This window comes from Phlebotomus papatasi, chromosome 2 (assembly GCF_024763615.1).
Source record: "Phlebotomus papatasi isolate M1 chromosome 2, Ppap_2.1, whole genome shotgun sequence".
NCBI lineage: Eukaryota > Metazoa > Arthropoda > Insecta > Diptera > Psychodidae > Phlebotomus > Phlebotomus papatasi.
This window is the reverse complement of record NC_077223.1, coordinates 43,093,818-43,114,676: the sequence shown is the minus strand read 5'-3', so window position 1 is coordinate 43,114,676 and position 20,859 is coordinate 43,093,818. Positions and strand designations below refer to the sequence as shown.

General features: G+C 34.0%; 1 protein-coding gene across 1 annotated transcript; it reads left to right on the top strand.

Annotated features, from left to right (window-relative positions):
* Positions 1–1,292: 1,292 nt before the first annotated feature.
* On the top strand, positions 1,293–20,394 carry LOC129801185 (homer protein homolog 2). The gene is made up of 7 exons (XM_055845971.1): positions 1,293–1,452; positions 8,518–8,870; positions 8,949–9,076; positions 15,063–15,296; positions 15,388–15,645; positions 15,739–15,870; positions 19,746–20,394. Exons 1-6 carry the CDS (start codon positions 1,427–1,429, stop codon positions 15,844–15,846), a joined length of 1,107 nt encoding a protein of 368 aa, XP_055701946.1. The 5' UTR covers positions 1,293–1,426; the 3' UTR covers positions 15,847–15,870; positions 19,746–20,394.
* Positions 20,395–20,859: the final 465 nt, after the last annotated feature.

Here is a 20,859-nt window from a genome sequence, read left to right as displayed (position 1 = left end):
TGTTGTGCTCTTCTCTTTCCTTTGATCAGTAGAAAAATAAATTTGGTGAATCAAAAATCAAGAAAGTCATATTTGGTCAATAATTTTTAGATTTAGATTTCAGTTCAATAGGAAAAGAATGTCTATACAAGAAGCGTATTTTACTTTCTGAAAATCTAAGGGAAGTCGGAGGAGCAAAAATAAAGAATAAAATGGTGACTCATTCCCATTTAAGCGTTACAATTCTCGGGTTTAGCGTCTACCCAAAACCTAAAAATAGGTTTTCTTGGGTTTCGCGATGCAAATAGTTGGTTTCTCAGGTTTCAGGAAAGCGTTTATCGGACAATTGACAAGGGTTTCACAATATTAATTACCCCGTAGGGAAAATAAAAAGCAACTGAACAACTCGAGAAGAAATAAAATCCAGAAGAAGTCAAAAGGTATTAAATTTTTTAAAATACAACATAAGATGGCTGTGTACACACACTGAGGGAAATCCGAAAAAGTTAAAATAACATTCCGGAAATATTTATTTTACCTTGCAGTATTGATCCAAAATCGGTGTAAATATTACCCTTTTTAGTTGTATTGGGGGTTAAAATTAACCTTTTCCATATTAATTTTACCCTTAAAAAGGTGAAAAAATAACATTAAAAAATGTTGATATATTTTTACACCTAGAAGGTGTTAAAATTATGAGGACAAAAAGTTAATCGCACCCTCTTTTTTCTCAGTGTAGGAAAAATTTTATTTTAGAGTTACGGGTAACTCAATCGTCCTTGAAAAGTCAAATGGGTTTATTATGAAACTATTTTGTAATCTTTATTCCTCAATTTTTTTAAACTAGATTACGTAAGAGCAATTTTTGCAAAGGTAATTTAATTGATAATCCAAAGTCCTCAGCATTTGGTATATGACAGTTTAGGATAAAACTTTAGTGCCAAACTATACTGGCTAAATCGGCTAAATATGATCGAGAATCAGCAGTATAGTTTACTGGGTTCTGGGATCCCTCCTTCGTTAAAAAATAATATTATAGTTTTCATAATTGAATATTGAAAAAAAAAGTTTTGGTTTATTTTAGTAACAATTTTTTATTTAAATACTTAATATTGATAAAACAAAATGTTGTTTCGTGTTTTTAATCATATTTTTAGTCTACAAATCTACAAAACAAATATAATTTTTTTTAAAAATAATTTACATTATTTTACTTTACATTACATCATAATTTGTACATTTACTACACTGCGGCGAAAATGGTGAATAAAGATTTTGAGGTTAAAATGGCCACTGAAGTTTTGCCAAAACAAGCAGTTTACAAAAGCTGGGGGTCAGAGGTAAAAAAAATCAAGTTGGTGCGGGAGCTGGTGTGTGCGAGTGTGTCGGGGAAAAAGTGAAATTTCTCCATCAGTGAGTAAACAAAAGTGTGCGGAAAGTGGATAAAATGACGTCGGGAAAGGAGAATATTGGGTAAATACTATCTTTAATCTTCCAAAAAGTCTCAATATCCTCGAAAAACGAACAAAATCCGGAGACCACGGAAAAAGTGTCTGCGTTGGAAACTCCACCCAAAAAATCTTGTTAGGTGCTTTTTTGAGCCCCTTTTGGGTGCCCCATTGCTCTTAGATAGTTATTTTTGATCATAAGGAAGCCTTTGTGGAATTTTGTATGCCTTTTGTGGGTCTTGAAAGACATAAATATTGGTTTTCTCGAGCACTTTAGCAGGTGGGAGTGTGAGAAATGGAAGGTTCTCCCGAAGATTCTCGCACATTTTTCTTCTCACCCACAGTTTTCGGCTTTCTCTGGGTCTACCACCCCACCCACTCATTCGGGCAGACTCCCCCGAGCAAGAATTTCAATGAGCTGCCTCGAAATGTAGCAAAATTCTCTGATTATTGACAGAAATTCTAAGAATTTCGTGATATTTATTCTCCAGGAACATTCTTTTGTACCTTTGGGAACCTTAGAAATCATCCAGAAACAGTTATTTGATCTTCTCCTTTAGTGCCTTCCCACATAATCTTCTTAAGATGCTCATTTTCCTTGAAATTCCCTCAAGAAAACCCTCAAAAGTTGTCTATTTCACCGAATTCAGCTTCTCCAATCACTTCAATAATTCACAAAATGTAAGATATTTAACACCAAAATCCCATTAGAAGTGCTTTTTAAGGCAATCATCTGTGGCATGTTAATTAATGCGGATGAACAATTACCACGCGCCCACCTAATGATGATTTTCCCGACGACAAGAGCGGAAAATTGATTGTTATTTTGCTGATATTGGAGAAAAGACATTCATCCATCAGATTCCCCATAAGAATTCCCAGAGAATTCAGGATGTTTTTATTTGTTCAGGAACATTAGGCAAAGGAGATTTTGGATGCTTTTAAATTGATGGGATTATTTTTTGCACTGAATTTTTCAATCGATTTTATGCAGAGATTTACTCTTCATTGTGAACTTGATTTGAGTTGAAAAATATGTAGATTAGAGATAAGAGATTTTATTTGACAAGGACTATAGTAAAGAGAGGTAATCCGGATACTTTTCATTGAGTGCGACTTTAATGCTTGTTTTTGGACTGATGAAATATTTTTTTCCCCATTCCAAATCAATAGAATTATTCTTTGTTTAATTTAGAATGATAATAGAAATAGAATTTTAGCAATAATATTGATGAAAATTAATAAAATTACGATAATATTAATATATGCGCAAGAATGTTACTGCGACGCTTTTATGTAACTCCGTTGAATTCGATGAAACTCGGATGCTCATTTTAAGGAAAAGTTTAATGCATAAAAATGAGAAGATATTATTTCAAAAACATTTTTTAGAGTTTTATTCCATCAATTCATTTCATTAATTTATTATTTAATTATATATATTTTTATTTATTTTAAGATTGCACTCAATTCTTTGATTTTTCCTCGGTTTTCTTGGCTGACTTCCTTCCACGTTTTTTCTTTTCAGCTTCAATTGGCATTTGAGCCTTTTCCTTTACCATGTGTTTCTCCTTTAGTTTTATCTCCTTTTCTTCTGCCCTTATTTTTTTGTTCCTCTCTCTGGTCAACTTCCGTTCAGCAATTTCTTTCTTTTTTTTGTAAATCCTGCCTCAATTTTTCCTCCTGTTCCGCGATAATTTCCTCGGAAGATACAATATACTGGTGTTTGACATTGCTGGCTTTGACCCTCTTCTTCTGACGACGTTTTGGAATTTCTCCTGGCCAGAAATAGCATTGTTTTAGTGTGTCGAAGATCGGTTGAGTCTCAGAAGTTGCAGAGAGTTGGTTTCCAGGGATGACTGGATCATTTGAAGGATTATTGTCGGTGGCCTGATCGTGCTGGTTATTGATAATGGACTCCTCTGAATGTTGGAAAACAATTTTCGGGAAATAAAGACCAGCATAGAAAAGTGGCCCATCCATCCAGCCACTCTGTGGTGACGTTCCCATTTTCCATCCTTCTGCGTTGTGAATGGCAATTTTTGGAGTAATGTCAGTTTTATGAACAGCCATTGGAGGAGCAAGTTCGCCAGTAGCTGACACCCTGAGGAGTACTGTGATACATTGCTTCGGTCCTGAATTTTTAAGAGATGGAACTACACGTGAACCTCTCCTGGACAGGACATTTCCATCTTCCGGTGTCAAAGAAGGCACTTTCGTCGCAATTAAAAACACGGTCTGGTGAAATGCTCAGAAGGTTGTGTTCTGTGAAATATTTAAGACAATTCTGAAACCATTCCGTGAGGTCTTCAGCAGTAACAGTAGCTCTTTCCAATGAGAAGGATTTTGGCTTGCGCATGCTGAGCTCTGGATGACGCTTAAGAAAATTCCTGAACTAAACGTCTCCGGGTCTTCCAGCTGTAAAATGGTTTGGAATTTTGTAGACCTCACAGATGAGTTTAACGCTGTCCAGAACTTGTTCCTTCCCGATGGGATGCCAGCCATCCGCACATCCCAGGATCCATTTGACAAGTTCTTTTTCCTGTTCTTTTGAAAGAATTGTTGGCCTGCCATTGGGGCACTCCTCTGGGTATTTGCCGGTCAATTTGTTGTGCAGTGTTGTTCTTGGGACATTAAATGTTTTGGATGCATATGCTATGGTAGAACCATCTCGTACACACTGCAAGGCATTCCTAATACCTTCCTTAGAGTCGGGCTTGTCCTTATAGGTCTTTTCTTTTGTTCCCTTTGGCATCTGAAACAGAAAAAGAGTCCTGAACAATGCAAATTCTGAACCAAAACATTGACTTTCACCGCATCCGACATGCATCGAAATGTAAACATTCACAAAAATCACTTATTTCTGTATGAATTATTAATATATTATCAATAAACTCTTACTCACCTTGTAGATCAATAACTACACTAACTTTTATTAATAATTTTGATTGCAAATAATGTTTTATTATATAGAAAAAACACTAAACTTTTTCCAGCGACGAGCTGTCAACAGCAAAATTTTCTCAGAAATTAAATTTTTAGTACACAACCCAGCTGACCCGAGCTTAAAAAATATTTCTCTTACCCACTTATTAAACCGATAAAAATATAATTTTTGGTTTTTCTTAAAGTAGAATAGTTATAATATGATACTTCAGTAATTAATTACAGAAATAAAAATATAAATTATATTTTAAGTGGATGTATCGGAGTTAAATCGGTCGCGGCATCCGAGTTTTGCAATCGTCGGAGTTACATGGCCTTACTATAAGTAACGCATTTTACATAGATCATGAGGATATCTTGAATTATTATTGAAAATTACTACCTGACGATCTTAGGCCTAGGTTGCACGCACGTATTCAAAAATTTCAGATTACTTTGAAGTTCCATCCAAGCCTTAAGATAATCTTTTTTACATACTAGAGAAATGTATGTCCAATGTCCATATTAAATACTGCAGTAATTTTGTCACTTCTATTTTTTTCAGTGTTAGATATTGGCAAAATATGCTTAAAGTGTGTAGAAGCAATTAATTTAAAGGTTTTATAAAAATTATTTTTAGAAATATTCAGCTAAAATCGATTAAAACATATCGATATCGATTTCTTATGGTCTCTACACACTAGATTTATATCCATATTGAATAGTTTTTCATACATAAGCTTAATCAATTTGCTTCAATATGGACATAAATTTTAAACAACATTTTATGTCCATATTTGGCATTCAGACACTCGAGACAGATCCAACTGGCATCCATTTAGCATTCAAAATACTCGAGACAGATCCAAATTTGAAGAAAATATACTTACGCGAACGAAATGTATTTTTCCTTTATCTTTCGAAATAAGATCTTTGATTTTTTTGATGCCTTAAATTTTTTTAAGGAGGGCGTCCGGCCCGTCCGGCTTGAGTGACATTTTTGAATCATTGTCAATGCCGACTGTTTCAATTGTTTCAATCCATTGTTACTCATGACCATGTCACATATAAGATTAATATTAAGATTAATACTTTCTGAACTGCGAGAATGCCAAAAAAGATAGCAACTGTTTTATCATGCCTCTCTCTCGCGTTTCGCTCGAAAACTGACCGAATCACAATTGGCACGCATGGAAAATTGCTCGTATTGCCTGTATAATACGATTCACAAAGCAATTAATACGAACAGTAATATCTTACTCATGGTATTACTCTACTAGAGTGTACTCTTTCTAACACACGTGATAATCCATTTGAATTTTGAATACTATATACCTCTCTCTCTGGCTTTTCTTAATATTAATATTAATCTTATATGTGACACCGCGGTGATTCTCCCCACAACAATGCGAAAACGTAGAGGAAAGTGCTCTCCCTTCGAACGTTCATCCCTTCGAATAATGTGAATTTTCTTTTGATTTTCCTAAAAGACTTACACATTTTTATTAAATATTAGTTAGCTTATCATCAATTATTGATAATTATGTGATAATTGTGTATAAGTCTCTAGGAAAAATAAAAGAAATTTCACATTATTCGAAGGCATGAACGTTCGAAGGGAGAGTACTTTCACCTTCACGTTATCCATGTTATACTTGAGACACTTTGAAATTCGAACAATACATACATCCAGTACTCGACAAAACAAGAAGTAAAAAAGTCTTTCATTTATGACTTTTGAAACCGATTTCCATAATATTTTGTGTAAAATAAGTTGTGACTACGCAAAATAAAAGTTGTTTATTGTTTCCTGTCTTGTTTTCTCTTTATTCCATATTGCTCTTGAATTCCATTCCATACGCGGGAGCATTTGCAAGAAATATCACAGACTCAAACCACGATTTTAACTATTATAGTCCAGACGTTTTCTCTATAGCAGCACAGTGAATTTAGTAAATTGCAATTTGATTCAAAAATTCGCAAAATCACTATTTTTAAATCTTCAAACTCCAAGTACTATTTTTGACTATTGTAATTTACGTGACGTCAAAAGTTACTGCCAATCTAACTGTCAAAAAATCAAATATATAAATATGTTCTTTGAACCAAAGCTAGTAGACTCTCTCAATTTCAGGCATTTAGGACTAAAATGTCACCCGAATTAGAGAGAAATTCGGGCGACAAACTTTTTGAAATGGAACAATCTTTTATTCATCTGCATACACGTATTGAGTTTACATACTCATATATATTGTAAACTTTATAAAAATCCCTTAATAATGCAAAATCACATCAAAACTAAGCCAAACCATGGTAAATTGGAGCATATTTCTTTCATTTGATAATCATAATGAAACTTTAAACATGTCAACAAACTTTTTTTTTCAAATTCAACTGCTGCACGAATTCAAAAATAGCCCGATCTTAAAAGAGCCGAATTAGCGAGAGTCTACTGTATGCTCAACGCACGATAATATTTTAGGGAATTCATTGCGTAAAGTGGTACAGTACTCTCTCTATAATGCAAGTGTTATTATTATTATTATTATTATTATTATTATTATTACAATAACTTTTGCTTTGTAAACATGTTTTCAACACTACCTATAATGGCCTCTACACACTAGAGAAATTTATGTCCATATTGAAGCAAATTCCCTACGCTTGTGTAGGACAAACTCTACAATGGACATACATTTCTCTAGTGTGTAGATGCCATTAGAGAAATTTATGTCCATATTGAAGCAAAGTTGCTTACGCTGTATAGAAAAAACTATCAAATATGGACATAAATTTTTCTAATGTGTAGGTGTATTAAGATGAGCGATATAACTGGATCTTGATTTTATTTTCTTTTATGTTCAACCCACAATAACTTTTGTTTTGTAAACATGTTTTTGACATTTCAGTGAGAGTAAATGAAACGTAGATCTAGTCATCTCGCTCACTCTCATAGGCATTTTCGAAAAGATGTTTACAAGCAAAAGTTATTATGCGTTGGACATAATAACTTTTGTTTGTTTTGTTTGGGAAGAAGATTTTTTTATTCTGGGCTGAAATTTCCCATCCGACGATTACCGGATTATTGTCAAAAATTATTACGTCGGTTCCTTACCATATGTTTTTAAACAGGTTTTCAAAATTTCCTATGAGAATGAGCGAGTTAACTAGATGTAAATTTCATTCCTTCTTATTGAAATGTCAAAAAACATGTTAACAAGACAAGTTATTGTACGTTCTCCATTATTCAAAACGATATAAACTTGTTTGTGTGTAGCTATTAACAACCTAACATTCATTAACTCAGTGAAATGTCTAAAAAGTTTATTACACATATACGTTTTATTTATAAATGTAAAGTAATTTCTGGATTATTATATTGCTGTAGAATGCGGTAACTAAACTCAGGATGACTTTGTTTAGCAAAAATGTGCCTTTATCAAAGTTCATTTACTGATCATAAATAAGATAAAAACATCAAAAGAAGCCTCAAAAGAAAAGATGTGAAATATTCAATGTGCTTTTTTTATATTTTTTATAAGAATTTAAAACAAATATTTATAGATTTTCTTTGAAAGTTTTTTTCTGTCTTTATTTACAATGCTAAATAAATTTAATGAAAATTTCTACCCATATCTATGAAATCCTAATCTATGTAGAGTTGTAAAGTTTTTCTTGTCCTTTGGCAGCTTTATTACGACAATTTTTTGGGGTGTGATGATATTGAGGCGCAAACAGTGAGAAATGTGGGAGAGAGGAATAAAAAAAAGTGTACCACATTTGAGACACAATGGGCGACATTCGCAGTGAATTGAATTGTCTCTTTAATGAAATTGTTAAATAATTGTGCCTCTGAGAGTGTGAGAGAAGGAGCAAAGAGTGATTCGATCTCATGAGATATTTTCGTAACGTTCTCAATTGATGCTCCAATTTTATTTTACTTTTTTTTATTACATATACATAAATATTATGCCATGTGGTGGCTTGTGGTGCAAAAAAAAAAATTGTGCCTTTCCAAACCTCATCCTCTCTGGGTTTTCCTCCTCTGCGATAATAGATAATGACACATTGAGTGTCTGTGTGGTATTTCCTGTTGAAATTGATGTATCACAGCGCGTGTTCTGATGGTTGTTTTTTTTCTTCTTCCTTCTTTTATCATGATTAGCGAACAGCCAATTTTCACCTGCAATGCTCATGTGTTTCACATCGATCCTAAGACAAAGAGAACGTGGATAACGGCAAGCACAAAAGCTGTTTCCGTGAGCTTCTTCTATGACTCCTCCAGGAATCTCTATAGAATTATTAGTGTGGAGGGTAGTAAGGCTGTCATTAATTCAACCATCACACCCAATATGTCCTTCACTCAGACTTCCCAGAAGTTTGGACAGTGGAGTGATGTTAGGGCTAATACAGTTTATGGCCTGGGATTCTCATCGGAATCGGAATTGCTCAAGTTTGTGGAGAAATTCAAGGAGGTTAAGGAAGCCACTAAAAATGCCATGTCCAAGAATGCCAACGGTTAGTAATAGATCATCTTTGGTGTTTTTTTTTTTCTTGGGAGAAATTTTAAATTTTCCCATGATCTTTTTCCCGCAGGAAGTTCAACAGGAGCTACTCCTGTTACATCGGCTAACACCTCACCAATAACATCACGATCATCAATAATGCAGAATGATAATAATTCTGATCTTGTTGAACCACCATCTTCAGCTGTTTCGGGTCAGGTGAGTCTTTTTGTTTTTGTTTATTTATTTTTCTTTGGGAGGGGGGAAGGGCTATGAGTTGTGAGATTTAACCAGAGAATTCATCACACTTCATTAATCTTAATTCGCAAGAGGAAACAATTCGTCATACAGTCAGAGGAAATAGTTTAGGTTTTATTTGGTGTTAGAAAATTTGTAGAATTGACTTAAGTGGCTTTAATATGAATTTTTACTATTTTTTTTATTTTTGAAATAAAATTTGGGCGGGTTATTTTTCTAAACTTTGTCTCAATTAAATTTTAATTGAGACAAATTAAATCTTTAATTAAATTAAACCAAAATTCAATTTATTGATCTTCAATTTTTATTGTCCAATCTCATCAGAAAAATAGAATAAAAACCAAAACATGAATCGTATATTCCAATATTTGTTTATTCTGAATTTATTATATATTACCAAAAAAAGCTTTTAATTAAATTACTTGTGGAAGTTCTTGTGTGGGGTTAATTTTAATATGCACTGAGAAAAAAAGAGGGTGCGATTAACATTCCTCAGAACTTTAACACTTTTTAGATGTAAAAATATATCAACATTTTTTAATGTTAATTTTACACCTTTTTAAGGGTAAAATTAACACGAAAAAGGTTAACTTTAACCCCCAATACACCTAAAAAGGGTAATATTTACACCGATTTCGGATCAATTCTGCAGGGTAAAATTAACATTTCCGGAATGTTATTTTAACTTTCCAGAAATCCAAAAAATTTAAAATAACATTCCGGAAATGTTAATTTTACCCTGCAGTATTGATCCAAAATCGGTGTAAATATTACCCTTTTTAGGTGTATTCGGGGTTAAAGGTACCCTTTTTCATGTTAATTTTACCCTTAATAAGGTGTAAAATTAACATTAAAAAATGTTGATATATTTTGACATCTAAAAAGTGTTAAAGTTCTGAGGAAAAAATGTTAATCGCACCCTCTTTTCTTTTCTCAGTGAACAAATAAAATTAGGGATGAGTGTCAGCTTAGCTTAGTCAAGATTTGTGGTGGTCTTAGAGAGATTAAAGTCTTATGGTGTTTTTTTTTTTACATATTTCAAACACTTTAACTCCTTTAACTCTATTTCAAAACATTTTCTGTTTATTCAACTTTTTTCAATTTTTAATTTGTTAATAAGATTTTGAGTAAATTAAAAAAAATCATATCCGTTTTTTTTTCTATGATTACTTTTATTATATATTTCTATTTTATTTATTTTTTTAAGATAATAATAAAATAATTATAATTTATTAAAAAAAACTTACTACAATTTTTGAATTACCAATAATGAGAAGAAGGCAAAATATGATGTACAATGCTTTCATTTACTTTTTTGTAAAACCGTAAATTTCTTTAATAAGTTTAGTCGAAATTAACTTTTAGATTAGATTTCCACTTCATTTGTATTTTTTATGACCAACTGAAACATTTTTTTTTTAATTTCAATGATAAAAGGGTTTAAATAAGGGTAAAGATCCTGAAATGACAAAATCCCGAGAGAACCAAAATCCCGAAAAGCGAAAATTTACGATTTTAGTTCTTCGAAATAATAACTTTTGAGATTTTGGTTATCAATCACCGATATAGTAATATTTATCTGTTTTATAAAAAGGGTGGCAAATCGTCCCAGGCTTTGCCAATTGCTCAAACCCGTTTACCGGTTCTCAACCGATTTAGGGCAGAATCACATTGACAGTAAAATGCTCACCGTCACCGTCAAAGCCCTCACCGTATTTCTTTGATTTACGCATTTTCCTTGCAATTCTTACGAAATTTTCCATTACGATATTACCTTGTCTCATACTCGGTGGCACAAGGTGAAAATAGTATAAGAAAATTGAATAAATAAAACTAAAATGCGATAAACGGTAAGCAAAAAAACTAGGATTTTTTTACTACAGTTTTTCGTACAGTTTTTTTGCTCACCGTTTATCGCATTTTCGTTTTATTTCCTCAGTTTTCTTATATTATTTTCACCTAGCGTCACCGAGTATGAGATAATGTAACACGGTAATTAAGAATTTGCGTAAGAATTATAATGAAAATGCGTAAATTAACAAAATACGGTGAGGGCTTTGACGTTGACGGTGAGCATTTTACTGTCAATGTGATTCTGCCCTTAAAAGGATTCATAGATCACTCAAAAGATCCCACAAAATACTTTTAAGATTAATAGAACCGATTTATAAATCACTCAAAATATTGCTCAAAATACACCTCATAATATAATTAAATTTCGGATAAAGATTATGAAGCGGTTCATTATCAGTTCATTCAGAACAGATTGGAACCGATTCAGTTTAATCGGAAATTCTTAGACCTTTCCAACGAGCTCAAACATGATACCATTCTGATGAGAAATACGTTTTCCAGAGCCTTTTAAATCTTTGACCTTGAAAAACCGTTATTAGGAATGATTCAACAGTATTTTCGTCTAAGAACGAAATGTCCGTCTGAGTAATCTCTAAAAGATATCCAAAAATGAAAAAAATCGCAGGACGCGTTTTCGAGCAATCGCAAAAAACATGGTATTGGAGGGGAAGGGGAGGGGTGAGAGGAAAATTAGGGGCATGTTAACGATCCTTGGGTCGACTTATGGGGGGGTCCCCGAAGATCCCAAGTCGCTACCTCTTACCGTTTGGCCTCTAGAGCTGGCGACAGTCGGACGGACAAACAGCGTGACGACATTTCTCAGAAATCGTCTGGAACGCGAAGATTTGTTGAAAAATGTGTTCCCCGGGGAGTGGAAAGTGGAATTTTTTGGGGGGGGGGGGAATCGAGGGATTGTAAATAGTGCTCTCTGTGTATTCTGTGGAGTTCAAGCAGTAAAAGGTTATTCTAGATTAATAATTCTAGGAAACCATTAACAGAAATTTAATCTTGAATGGATCCTAACATGTAGACCACGCCCCCATTAAGACTTGTATAAATTTTACAACTGGGCGTGACCTGGCCCCTTATGACGCCTACACACTACAGAAATTTATGTCCATATTCAAGAGTTTTTCATACACAAGCGTAGAGAATTTTCTTCAATAAGGCTGTAACATTTATCGCAAGGGCGGGCGTTACATTTTGCGAACTGTCGTTTTCACAATGTATAAAAAAGGTTAGTTTTGTTAATTGGCAATCGCAATTGAAATTGAGCAATTTTTACATGAATAGAGTTTGGTGAATTTTTTTTCTTTTTTTTTTTATAATAAGTGAAGCACTTGAATGATCGATATCGATATACTGAAGCATGGATTTTTTTTAATTATTCGTTGAATATTGCCATTTATTTTCTGTATAATAAACATTTTGTCCCCTCAGTAACTAATGTATTACACATAATGCAAAATTCATTCGTAAAAAGAAACAAATAATTTTTTTAAAATCATTTTATTTTAAAATGACAATCCGCTCTTCAGTGTTGATTCCTTCATCATTTCTCTTGCCAAAAATATAAATTACCTTCAATTTTAACTTCTTAAGAAAATCCTCTATATAGAATATTCTCTCAGCATTTTCTCGAAAAATTATGTCATGCTAGGGATAGTCTACTTATTCTCCATGTTTTAAAAAATTTACATTTTTTACATTGAAAAAAAAATTATATTAATTTGATTTGATTATTTGATTTTTCATTACTAAAAACTAAAAACATTCATTTCCCATACTTAATGATCTTACATTTCTGAAATTTTTGAAGGGGCGCGTCTTATTTACTATTAGGAGAATGGTAGTTTTATTTAGGCTTAATAAATAAATTTGTAAGGGATTTTCCTTGGCATTACACAGTAAAACGTTGTTTCTCCAAAATTGTAATTAATTTGACTAAAAATCTAGAACAGGGCGTGGCTTAGAATCTTTTTTGGTAGTGCTTACTTATCGTTTTTCTACATTTTACAAAAAAAAGTCTTTTCGTTGAATTTTACAATTTAGGGTTAATTCACAGCAAAATTTTAAAGTAATTTAAAATTTTCTGAAAAAAAAATCATTTTAGGGTAACTGTGCCTAATTTCGGCAAAGTTGCATGCAAGCGTCAAAGTCTCATATTTGAAATGTAATACTTCAAATACAAATAGATTTTTTTATTCTTTCTTCTGAAAGAGTGTTGCTTGGAACCTTGTAAAGAGTTTACCGTCTTTATTTACTCTAAAATCATTCTTAATACATTTTAAAATGAATAAAAATATAGACATAGCTTTGGTGCCCTATTTCGACCACCTTCATTGTCATAGTTCCTTGCTCTTCGGGAATTCTTCCAATATCTTTTTCACGTCATCTCGTTTGTCGAAGCAACATTTTTTGTTATTCTTTTGCATTGTATAATCTTTAGAGTACGTGAAATCTAAATGTTCATATAAATTCGAGGAACAAAAAAGGTGGTCGAAATTGCAAGCTGGCCAGAATTTGGCACACTTACCCTAATTTAAATTAATTTAATTGTAAATTTGACACACTTGATATGTGGTCCTATGCAGAGAAATATATTTTTTTAAAAGTATATCATTTTATTTAAAATTTAAATTTTCTATAAGAATGTTTAAATTTATTGCTCTGGCGCATCGTTTAGCTCAGTATAATTTCATAAACGCAAAATTCTCGTTCCTTTCTTTCGCAAAAGATTTGTATAAGCCTAACCCACTCTTGGTCTCAAAATTAGATTGAACTAAATTGAATTTGTTATGAGGTTCAAAAGAAGAAGAGTTTGAAAGAGTAGGATAGACTAGACATGTGCAAAGCTTGTATGCCTTGGTCACGTCTTTTAGCTAGGAATAATTTCATGGAATCAAAATTCACTTTTCATTCTTTCTCAAAAGATTTGTATAAGTCTATCCCACTCTTTCGACTCCAAATTGGACAGAACTAGATTTAATTTGGTGTGATGCTTCACTTCTCGAACTCCATAGAGAGAGAGAGAGAGCAGTATAAATTCCTCAATTTTGAATTCTAATGGCTCGGGCACACCTTTTAGATCGGTAAAATTTCATGTGATTGAAATTCACATCTCCTTCTTTCTCAAAATTTGCATATAGATGTTTCATTCTTTCGTACTCAAAATTCGATTGAATTAAATTTAATTTGGTGTGAAGTTCAAAAGAAGAAGAAGAGTGCAAAAGAGTAGGATAAACATATGCTAAATTTTTAAGAAAGAAAGGGATGTAAATTTTGATTGTATGAAATTTTCCTGATCTAAAATTTCGAAGTGAATTTCGATTATATGAAATTTGCATTCTTTTCTTAAAAGTTTTGTATATGTCTATCCTACTCTCTCGCACTCTTCTTCTTCTTCTTTTGAACATCACACCAAATTAAATTTAGTTCAGTCCAATTTTGAGACTGAAGGAGTGAGATAGACTTATGCAAATCTTTTGAGAAAGAAAGGGATGCGAATTTTGATTCCAAGATATTATACCGAGCTAAAAGAATTTAATTTTACAGACTCAAAATTTGACTAAAAATATTTTCACTGTATAAATCTTTAATCCTTCACTGAGAGAAATCCGAAAAAGTTAAAATAGCATTTCGGAAATGTTAATTTTACCCTGCAGTATTGATCAGAAATCGGTGTAAATATTACCCTTTTTAGGTGTATTGGGGGTTAAAGTTAACCTTTTTCATGTTAATTTTACCTTTAATAAAGGTGTAAAATTAACATTAAAAAATGTTGATATATTTTTACACCTAAAAGTGTTAAAGTTATGACGAAAAAAAGTTAATCACACCCTCTTTTTTTCTCAGTGTTGTGTTTACAAGCTCGATATTTTCCATAAAAATGAGAGAGATCAAAGAGACATTATTCCATGGCTATTACTAAGTTAGTGATGCAGTGCAGTGGAATTTTAATGGGAACAAAGCAATTTATCATAGCGACAATAATTGTGAAGATCACCATAATGCATTTGCAAAATATTTTATTCATTCAATTCTTCTGATGCCTTCAGAATAATTCTTATGGTCTGATTTTGATTATATTCAGCCAATGGTGAAGCCAGAGAGTCCATCACACAAGAATGTTGTATCCCTGGGAAGTGTGGGGAATGACTCAAAATTGGGCAATATGGATGGATTGTCATCGTCTGAGCAGCAACTCAAGTATGAGAATGAACGTTTGAAACTGGCATTGGCACAGAGTTCAGCAAATGCCAAAAAATGGGAAATTGAACTGAATACACTCAAGAGCAACAATCTACGCCTCACGAGTGCTCTTCAGGTTTGTGTTTTAGAATCTTGATTTTGATGAAAAGTGATCCAGAGATTGATAGGGAATCAATGTTATTTTTTTTTTCGTTGATGGGGAACAGGAATCAACACAGAATGTCGATGAGTGGAAGAGACAGTTGCATACGTACAAGGAGGAGAATATTCGGATGAAAGCGAGAATTCAGGAGATGGAAGGTTGCTCAAAAGATGGAGGAGAAATGGCAGATGATTTGAGGAAAGAAGTTATTTCACTCAAGGGAAAGATTGAGTCGTTGGAGAGTGAACTCAAGAATCAGGAAATTGAACTCAGAGGAGCTAATATGAGTCTCAAGGACAGAAGCAATGATCAATCCGTAAAAGTAATGTTTCTCCTATGATGTGCAGTAATTTCATAACTAAATGGTAATTTATTGTTCTTTCTCTTTCTTGTTTTTTTTTTTGTTCGAGAACAGATGAAGCAACTCATGCATCTCAATGCTCAATTTGCCAAGCATCTTAATGATATTGCGCTAGTACAAAAGGAAATGGACAAAATTCTCATGGGCAATAAATCTACTTGAGATTCATGGAGGCAGACAAATGAGGTGAGTGCTCAATTTTTGATCATACATTACTACACTGAATCTTTCAGCAAATTGCTATTTAATTCTTCCAAATGGATTTTCTGAAGAAAGTCTTTAATTTATTTGAAGATAGATTAAAGAGAAAAGAATTTTCTCTGATATCTGACGCTCAACCCTATGAAATGTCAAAGCTTTTTATTTGAAAACCCTTTCAATATTCTCCTGCAACAGATATTTTGTATTTAGAATTGAAAAGAAGCGTTGGGTTACAAGAACGGATATTTCAAAAGGAAAGAATTTGAAATAATTATGTAACTTGAAATGAGAAATATGCGAATAAAAAAAATTTAAAGTGAAAAGTAGCTGAATGAAAGAATAAAATCACAATTTTCAAAGTGAATTCTAAATTTTAACGAGGAGTTTAAACTTAAAGAATACAAAGACTACTTAAAATATTCTAGAACCAGTGAAACTGGTCAAAAATTATTTATTTTTTCATTACTGGTTAATCGTGATCGGCGACTTAATTACGTGGCTGCAACGTTCCTTTAAGGGACCGGGCCTTTCGCAATAACCTCCTCCAGTTCTGGCGACTCCGTCATTTCCTTTTTTTTTTAATTCTGACGTGTCTGCCTACAAGAATAAGAGAAATTTTCTTTAAAAAGGCATTTTTTAAAGAAATTGCTCCTAGTGTGTAGAGGCCATTAGCGTGCGCGGATCTCTCCCGTACTTCACTTGCGTACGGAAAAAGATAGGGCAAGTGCAGAAGTACGCATCAGTTTTGGCTGAGCTCCCCACTGAACGTTGATAAGTCTTCGCAGTATGTTATTTCGTGTCTTGATCTTGTTTTTAACATTACTGCAGTGGGTCTTGTACGTGAGAGTTCGATCGAGAGTTACTCCAAGGTACTTAGAAAGTTTCCCTCCCATCTTACATTCAAGCGAGTCTTGGCCCTCTTGTGACGCTGATGGAAACAACTCTGTTTTAGAGGGATTTGGCTTTAGTTGATTCTCCTTGTAGAATTTGGAAAATTCACCAAGGCAGGTTTCAAGCTGGGACTCCACGTCTTGAAACGTGTTTTCCTTAACAGCTAAAGCCAAATCATCTGCGTACAAGAAGGCCTTTGAAGGAGACGGCAGTGGCTGATCATTTGTGTAGATATTAAACAAAGTAGGAGCCAGGAAAATACCTAGCGGTAGGCCATTTCTTGCAGTCTCCATCTGCTTTTCTGACTACGGAACTCAACAAAGAATCTGCGGTTCTTTAAAAGAACCCCAATCATCCGTACGAGGCCGTAGTCGTTTGTCAGATTGTAGATCTTTGAGAGAAGGATTTTGTGGTTTACTGTGTCAAAAGCTGCCAAGAGGTCGATGAAGGCAACAGTTGTTATTTTGCCTTCCTCGAAACCATTCTCAATAAATTCAGTAAGGTTCAAAAGTTGACCAGAGCTGGATTTTCCAGAGCAGTACCCAGCTTGCTCTCCGACCAGGTTGTCCTCTACGGCAGGGGCAATCTTTTGCAACAGCATACTTTCAAAAAGAGAAATCGGGCGTAGCTCCTCGGATCGTTGACATCTTTTCCGGGCTTCAGAATTACCACCACATGAGCTATTCGCCACTCACTCGGTATTTTGCGATGATACAAGCAATGGTTCAAGAATTTAAGGATCCAATCAACAGTGACGAGTCCAAAATTTTTTATCTGTTCAGTATACATGCCGTCAATGCCTACCGAATTCCTGTTTTTCATCGCTTTAATAGCCGAAGTGAACTCGTCCACAAAAAAGGTGCGGACAGGCGATCGACCTCAGAGGCAACATTCCGAATTATTTTTGGCTTAGCCACGGTCTTACCAACTTTGCCATTCAAGAGCAATTTGGTTCGCAGCGTTCGCAGTGACTTATGGAAGAGTCTTGGCGGTGTTGAGGTCGTTGCCGAGGTGTCGTATCAAGCTCCAAGCCTGATGGCTACTGTAAATGCGATTGAGACCCTCGACAGTCGACACCCAGCGTTCTAGACGGCTCCTCGCAACAGCATCAAGCTCTATCGAAGCATCACTAAAAGGATCCTCTTCAAAAGCTCGAATATAAGTGTCAAGAACGAAATATTCATCTTGACTACCTCCAAAAAAGGGTTGGCAAAGCGTCCCAGGCTTTGCGAAATGCTCGGACTCGTAACTGAGATGCTATACCGCAAAAGTACATTTGCATCATTTACCGTTTACCGGTACTCAACCGATTTGAATCGATTCATAAATCTCTCAAAAGATCCCCCAAAATAGTAATATGATTAATTTTCAAATAAAATTTGTTATCGGTTATGAACCGGTTCATTACCGATTCAAAACCTATTGAAACCGGTTCAGTTTTGTCGGAAATTCCAATACCTTTCCAACGAACCCAAACATGATCCCATTCGCTTGATAAATGCGCTCTCAGTGTCTTTTTAATCTTTGACCTTGAAAAGCCGTTATTAGGTATGATTCAACGGTATTTTCGTATATGAACGAAATGTTCGCCTGGTTAATCTCTAAAACATATCCAAAAATAAAAAAAAAATCGCACCACGCGTTTTCGAGCAATTCCAAAAAACATGGTTTTTGAGGGGAAGGAGAGGGGTGGGGGGAAAATGAGGGGCATGTTAACGATCCTTGGGTCGACTTATGGGGGGTCCCGCGAAGGTCCCAAGTCTCTATCTCTAACCGTTTAGCCTTTAGAACTGATGACAGTTGGACGGGCAGACAGACAGACGGACAAACAGCGTGACGACATTTCTCACAGAAATCTTCTGAAACGTGAAGATTTGTTGAAAAAAGTGGTCTCCGGGGGGTGGATGATTGAAATTTTGGGGGGTGAAAAAATCGAGGGATTATAATGTATATACTGCTCTCTCCGTAGAGTAGCAGTAAATATTCGGAAATGAAAAAAAAAATTAGGAATCCTTTTCGAAGAAAACCAAAGAAAAACATGTTTTTATTGGGAAGGAGGGGTGTGGGGAAAAAAGGAAAAGACTGTCCTAAAAAACGTTGGCTTATGTAGAGGTCGTCGAAGACTAAAAGTCGCTATCTCTTATTGTTTGGCTTCTAGCCGTATCACAAGCTTTCGAACAAATAAAAAGGATTTTTGAAAAATAATTGAGAAAAATACATCAATGACGCGTTCCTTACCTTACCGATTAAGTCTAGGCCTTGCAAAGCCTCCAAAGTGCTTAAACTTTGGCCTTTGAAAATTCGATAACGATATGTTTTCGAGCATAGGTGTCTAACATGTCTAAGGACGATACATTTACTTTGATTACCTCCAAAACATATTTGAAAATGAAAAAAAAACTAGAAGCTGTTTTCGAAATGAATCAAAAATATAGTTTTGGAGCGGAGTGAGGAGGGGGAAGAAAAGAAAGACTGTTCTAGATAATGTTGACTTATGGGGGGGGGGGATCGTCGAAGACCGAAACTTCCTATCTCTTACCGTTTGTGATCTAGCCGTCTCAAAGGTTGAAAAAAAGATTATGTAACTCTCTTGTTTGAGAACGAGCAGGAATATGATCTTTAGGGCTCTAGTAGACACAACATACTTACTTACTTACTTAACCGGTGATACTTACCTAGTTGCTGGTTTTGACCTGACTTAGGAACCATATTTACTCGAAATCCTTGAAACACTTACGCTTTACTGATTTCCAAAGGAAAATAATATTATATAAGAGCGCCCAAGTCAGCTCTGTAATGTCAGTTTCAATTTTTTGGAAATTACTAGGGTTTGTGATTTCTTAGGATGCAAGAGAGGTCCTTTGGTGGACAACCAGTGCTGAATTCTGTATAGATTTAAATTCCGAAGATCAAAGCCTGAAGAGTTTTGATTCAACTGGTTTCTTATTTTTGATTTGTTGCTGTTGCAGCCAATGGAGCTTTCTGAGTCGAAGGGAATTTTTGATAACAGCTCAAATATGAATTGGGACTTTGATGCAGTCATCAGAAGTATTAACAATGGAAATGGCCAGAAGAGTCTCGAAGAAGCCCAAAAGATGCTACTGTTGAAGCATGATCAACTTAAGAAGGAAACCATGTCACTTCTAGCAGCAGCTTCAGCTGCTGCCGCCGATAAAGGTTCTAGCAGTCCTGACTCCACCAAGTGCAACAACAATCAACCCTTGACTGTGTCTAGGAGCACTACTGGAAGGGTGTCATCTACATCTGGCAGTGAATCAAAGACTAAGAATACAGCGACAATTCTGGTTTCCAAGAACAAAACCAAAACTGGACTTCCATTGCTACTCAAGAATTCGTTGCACTAATAATCAATTTTGAAAAAAAAAGAAGAAAAAAAAATAAATCCTTGGACAAAAAGGTAAGGATTCACATGATAACATTTTAAATAATTGGGATTTTTCGATGGGTTTAATTGGACTCTCTATGGCGATTTTGTCTTCTATCTTCCTCAATTTATTCGTGTTTTTATTTTGAATGAAAGAAAATGAGAAAAAAAAGAATTCCAAAAGTTTTTTTCAATGTGAGAGATTGAATGTTTCCCCAAAACAAAAAGAAAAATGAAGATAATTTTTTTCAAAGGCAAAAAAGAAAAAATATTCGTATTAAATGAAATGAAAGTAAAAAAAAAAGAAGAAATAAATTAAGGAGATAATGAGAAAGAAATGTATGAATATAATGAAATATTTATTAGTAATTTGAGATTTAAGATGATGAAAAAAAATGTTTTGTACTTAATCAACAATAAGTATTTAAATTTAAGTAGTGTGCAATTAAGGATAGATAACTCTTTTGGGCGCGAAATTAGTAAAAGAAAAAAAAGAGAAGGTGAAGATTAAAAAATTAGCTAATGAAAAAAAAATGAAATTTCATATTGATGAAATTGATCGAGTAACTTGAATTAATCAAAAATTAAAAAATAAAAAAAAAAACAGAACGTGAAAATTCTCTATCAACTCAAAAAAATAATTGGCTTGAATGCTAAATGAATTCCTGAGTATTATAGCTTTTACTAGATTTATTATA

Bases quoted from the DNA above. Each gene is read 5' to 3' on its own strand.
- LOC129801185 (XM_055845971.1), top strand. From the start codon at position 1,427: ATGACGTCGGGAAAGGAGAATATTGG. The intron at 1,453-8,517 runs GTAAATACTATC...TATCATGATTAG, and splicing joins TCGGGAAAGGAGAATATTGG to CGAACAGCCAATTTTCACCT. The intron at 15,297-15,387 runs GTTTGTGTTTTA...GATGGGGAACAG, and splicing joins GCCTCACGAGTGCTCTTCAG to GAATCAACACAGAATGTCGA.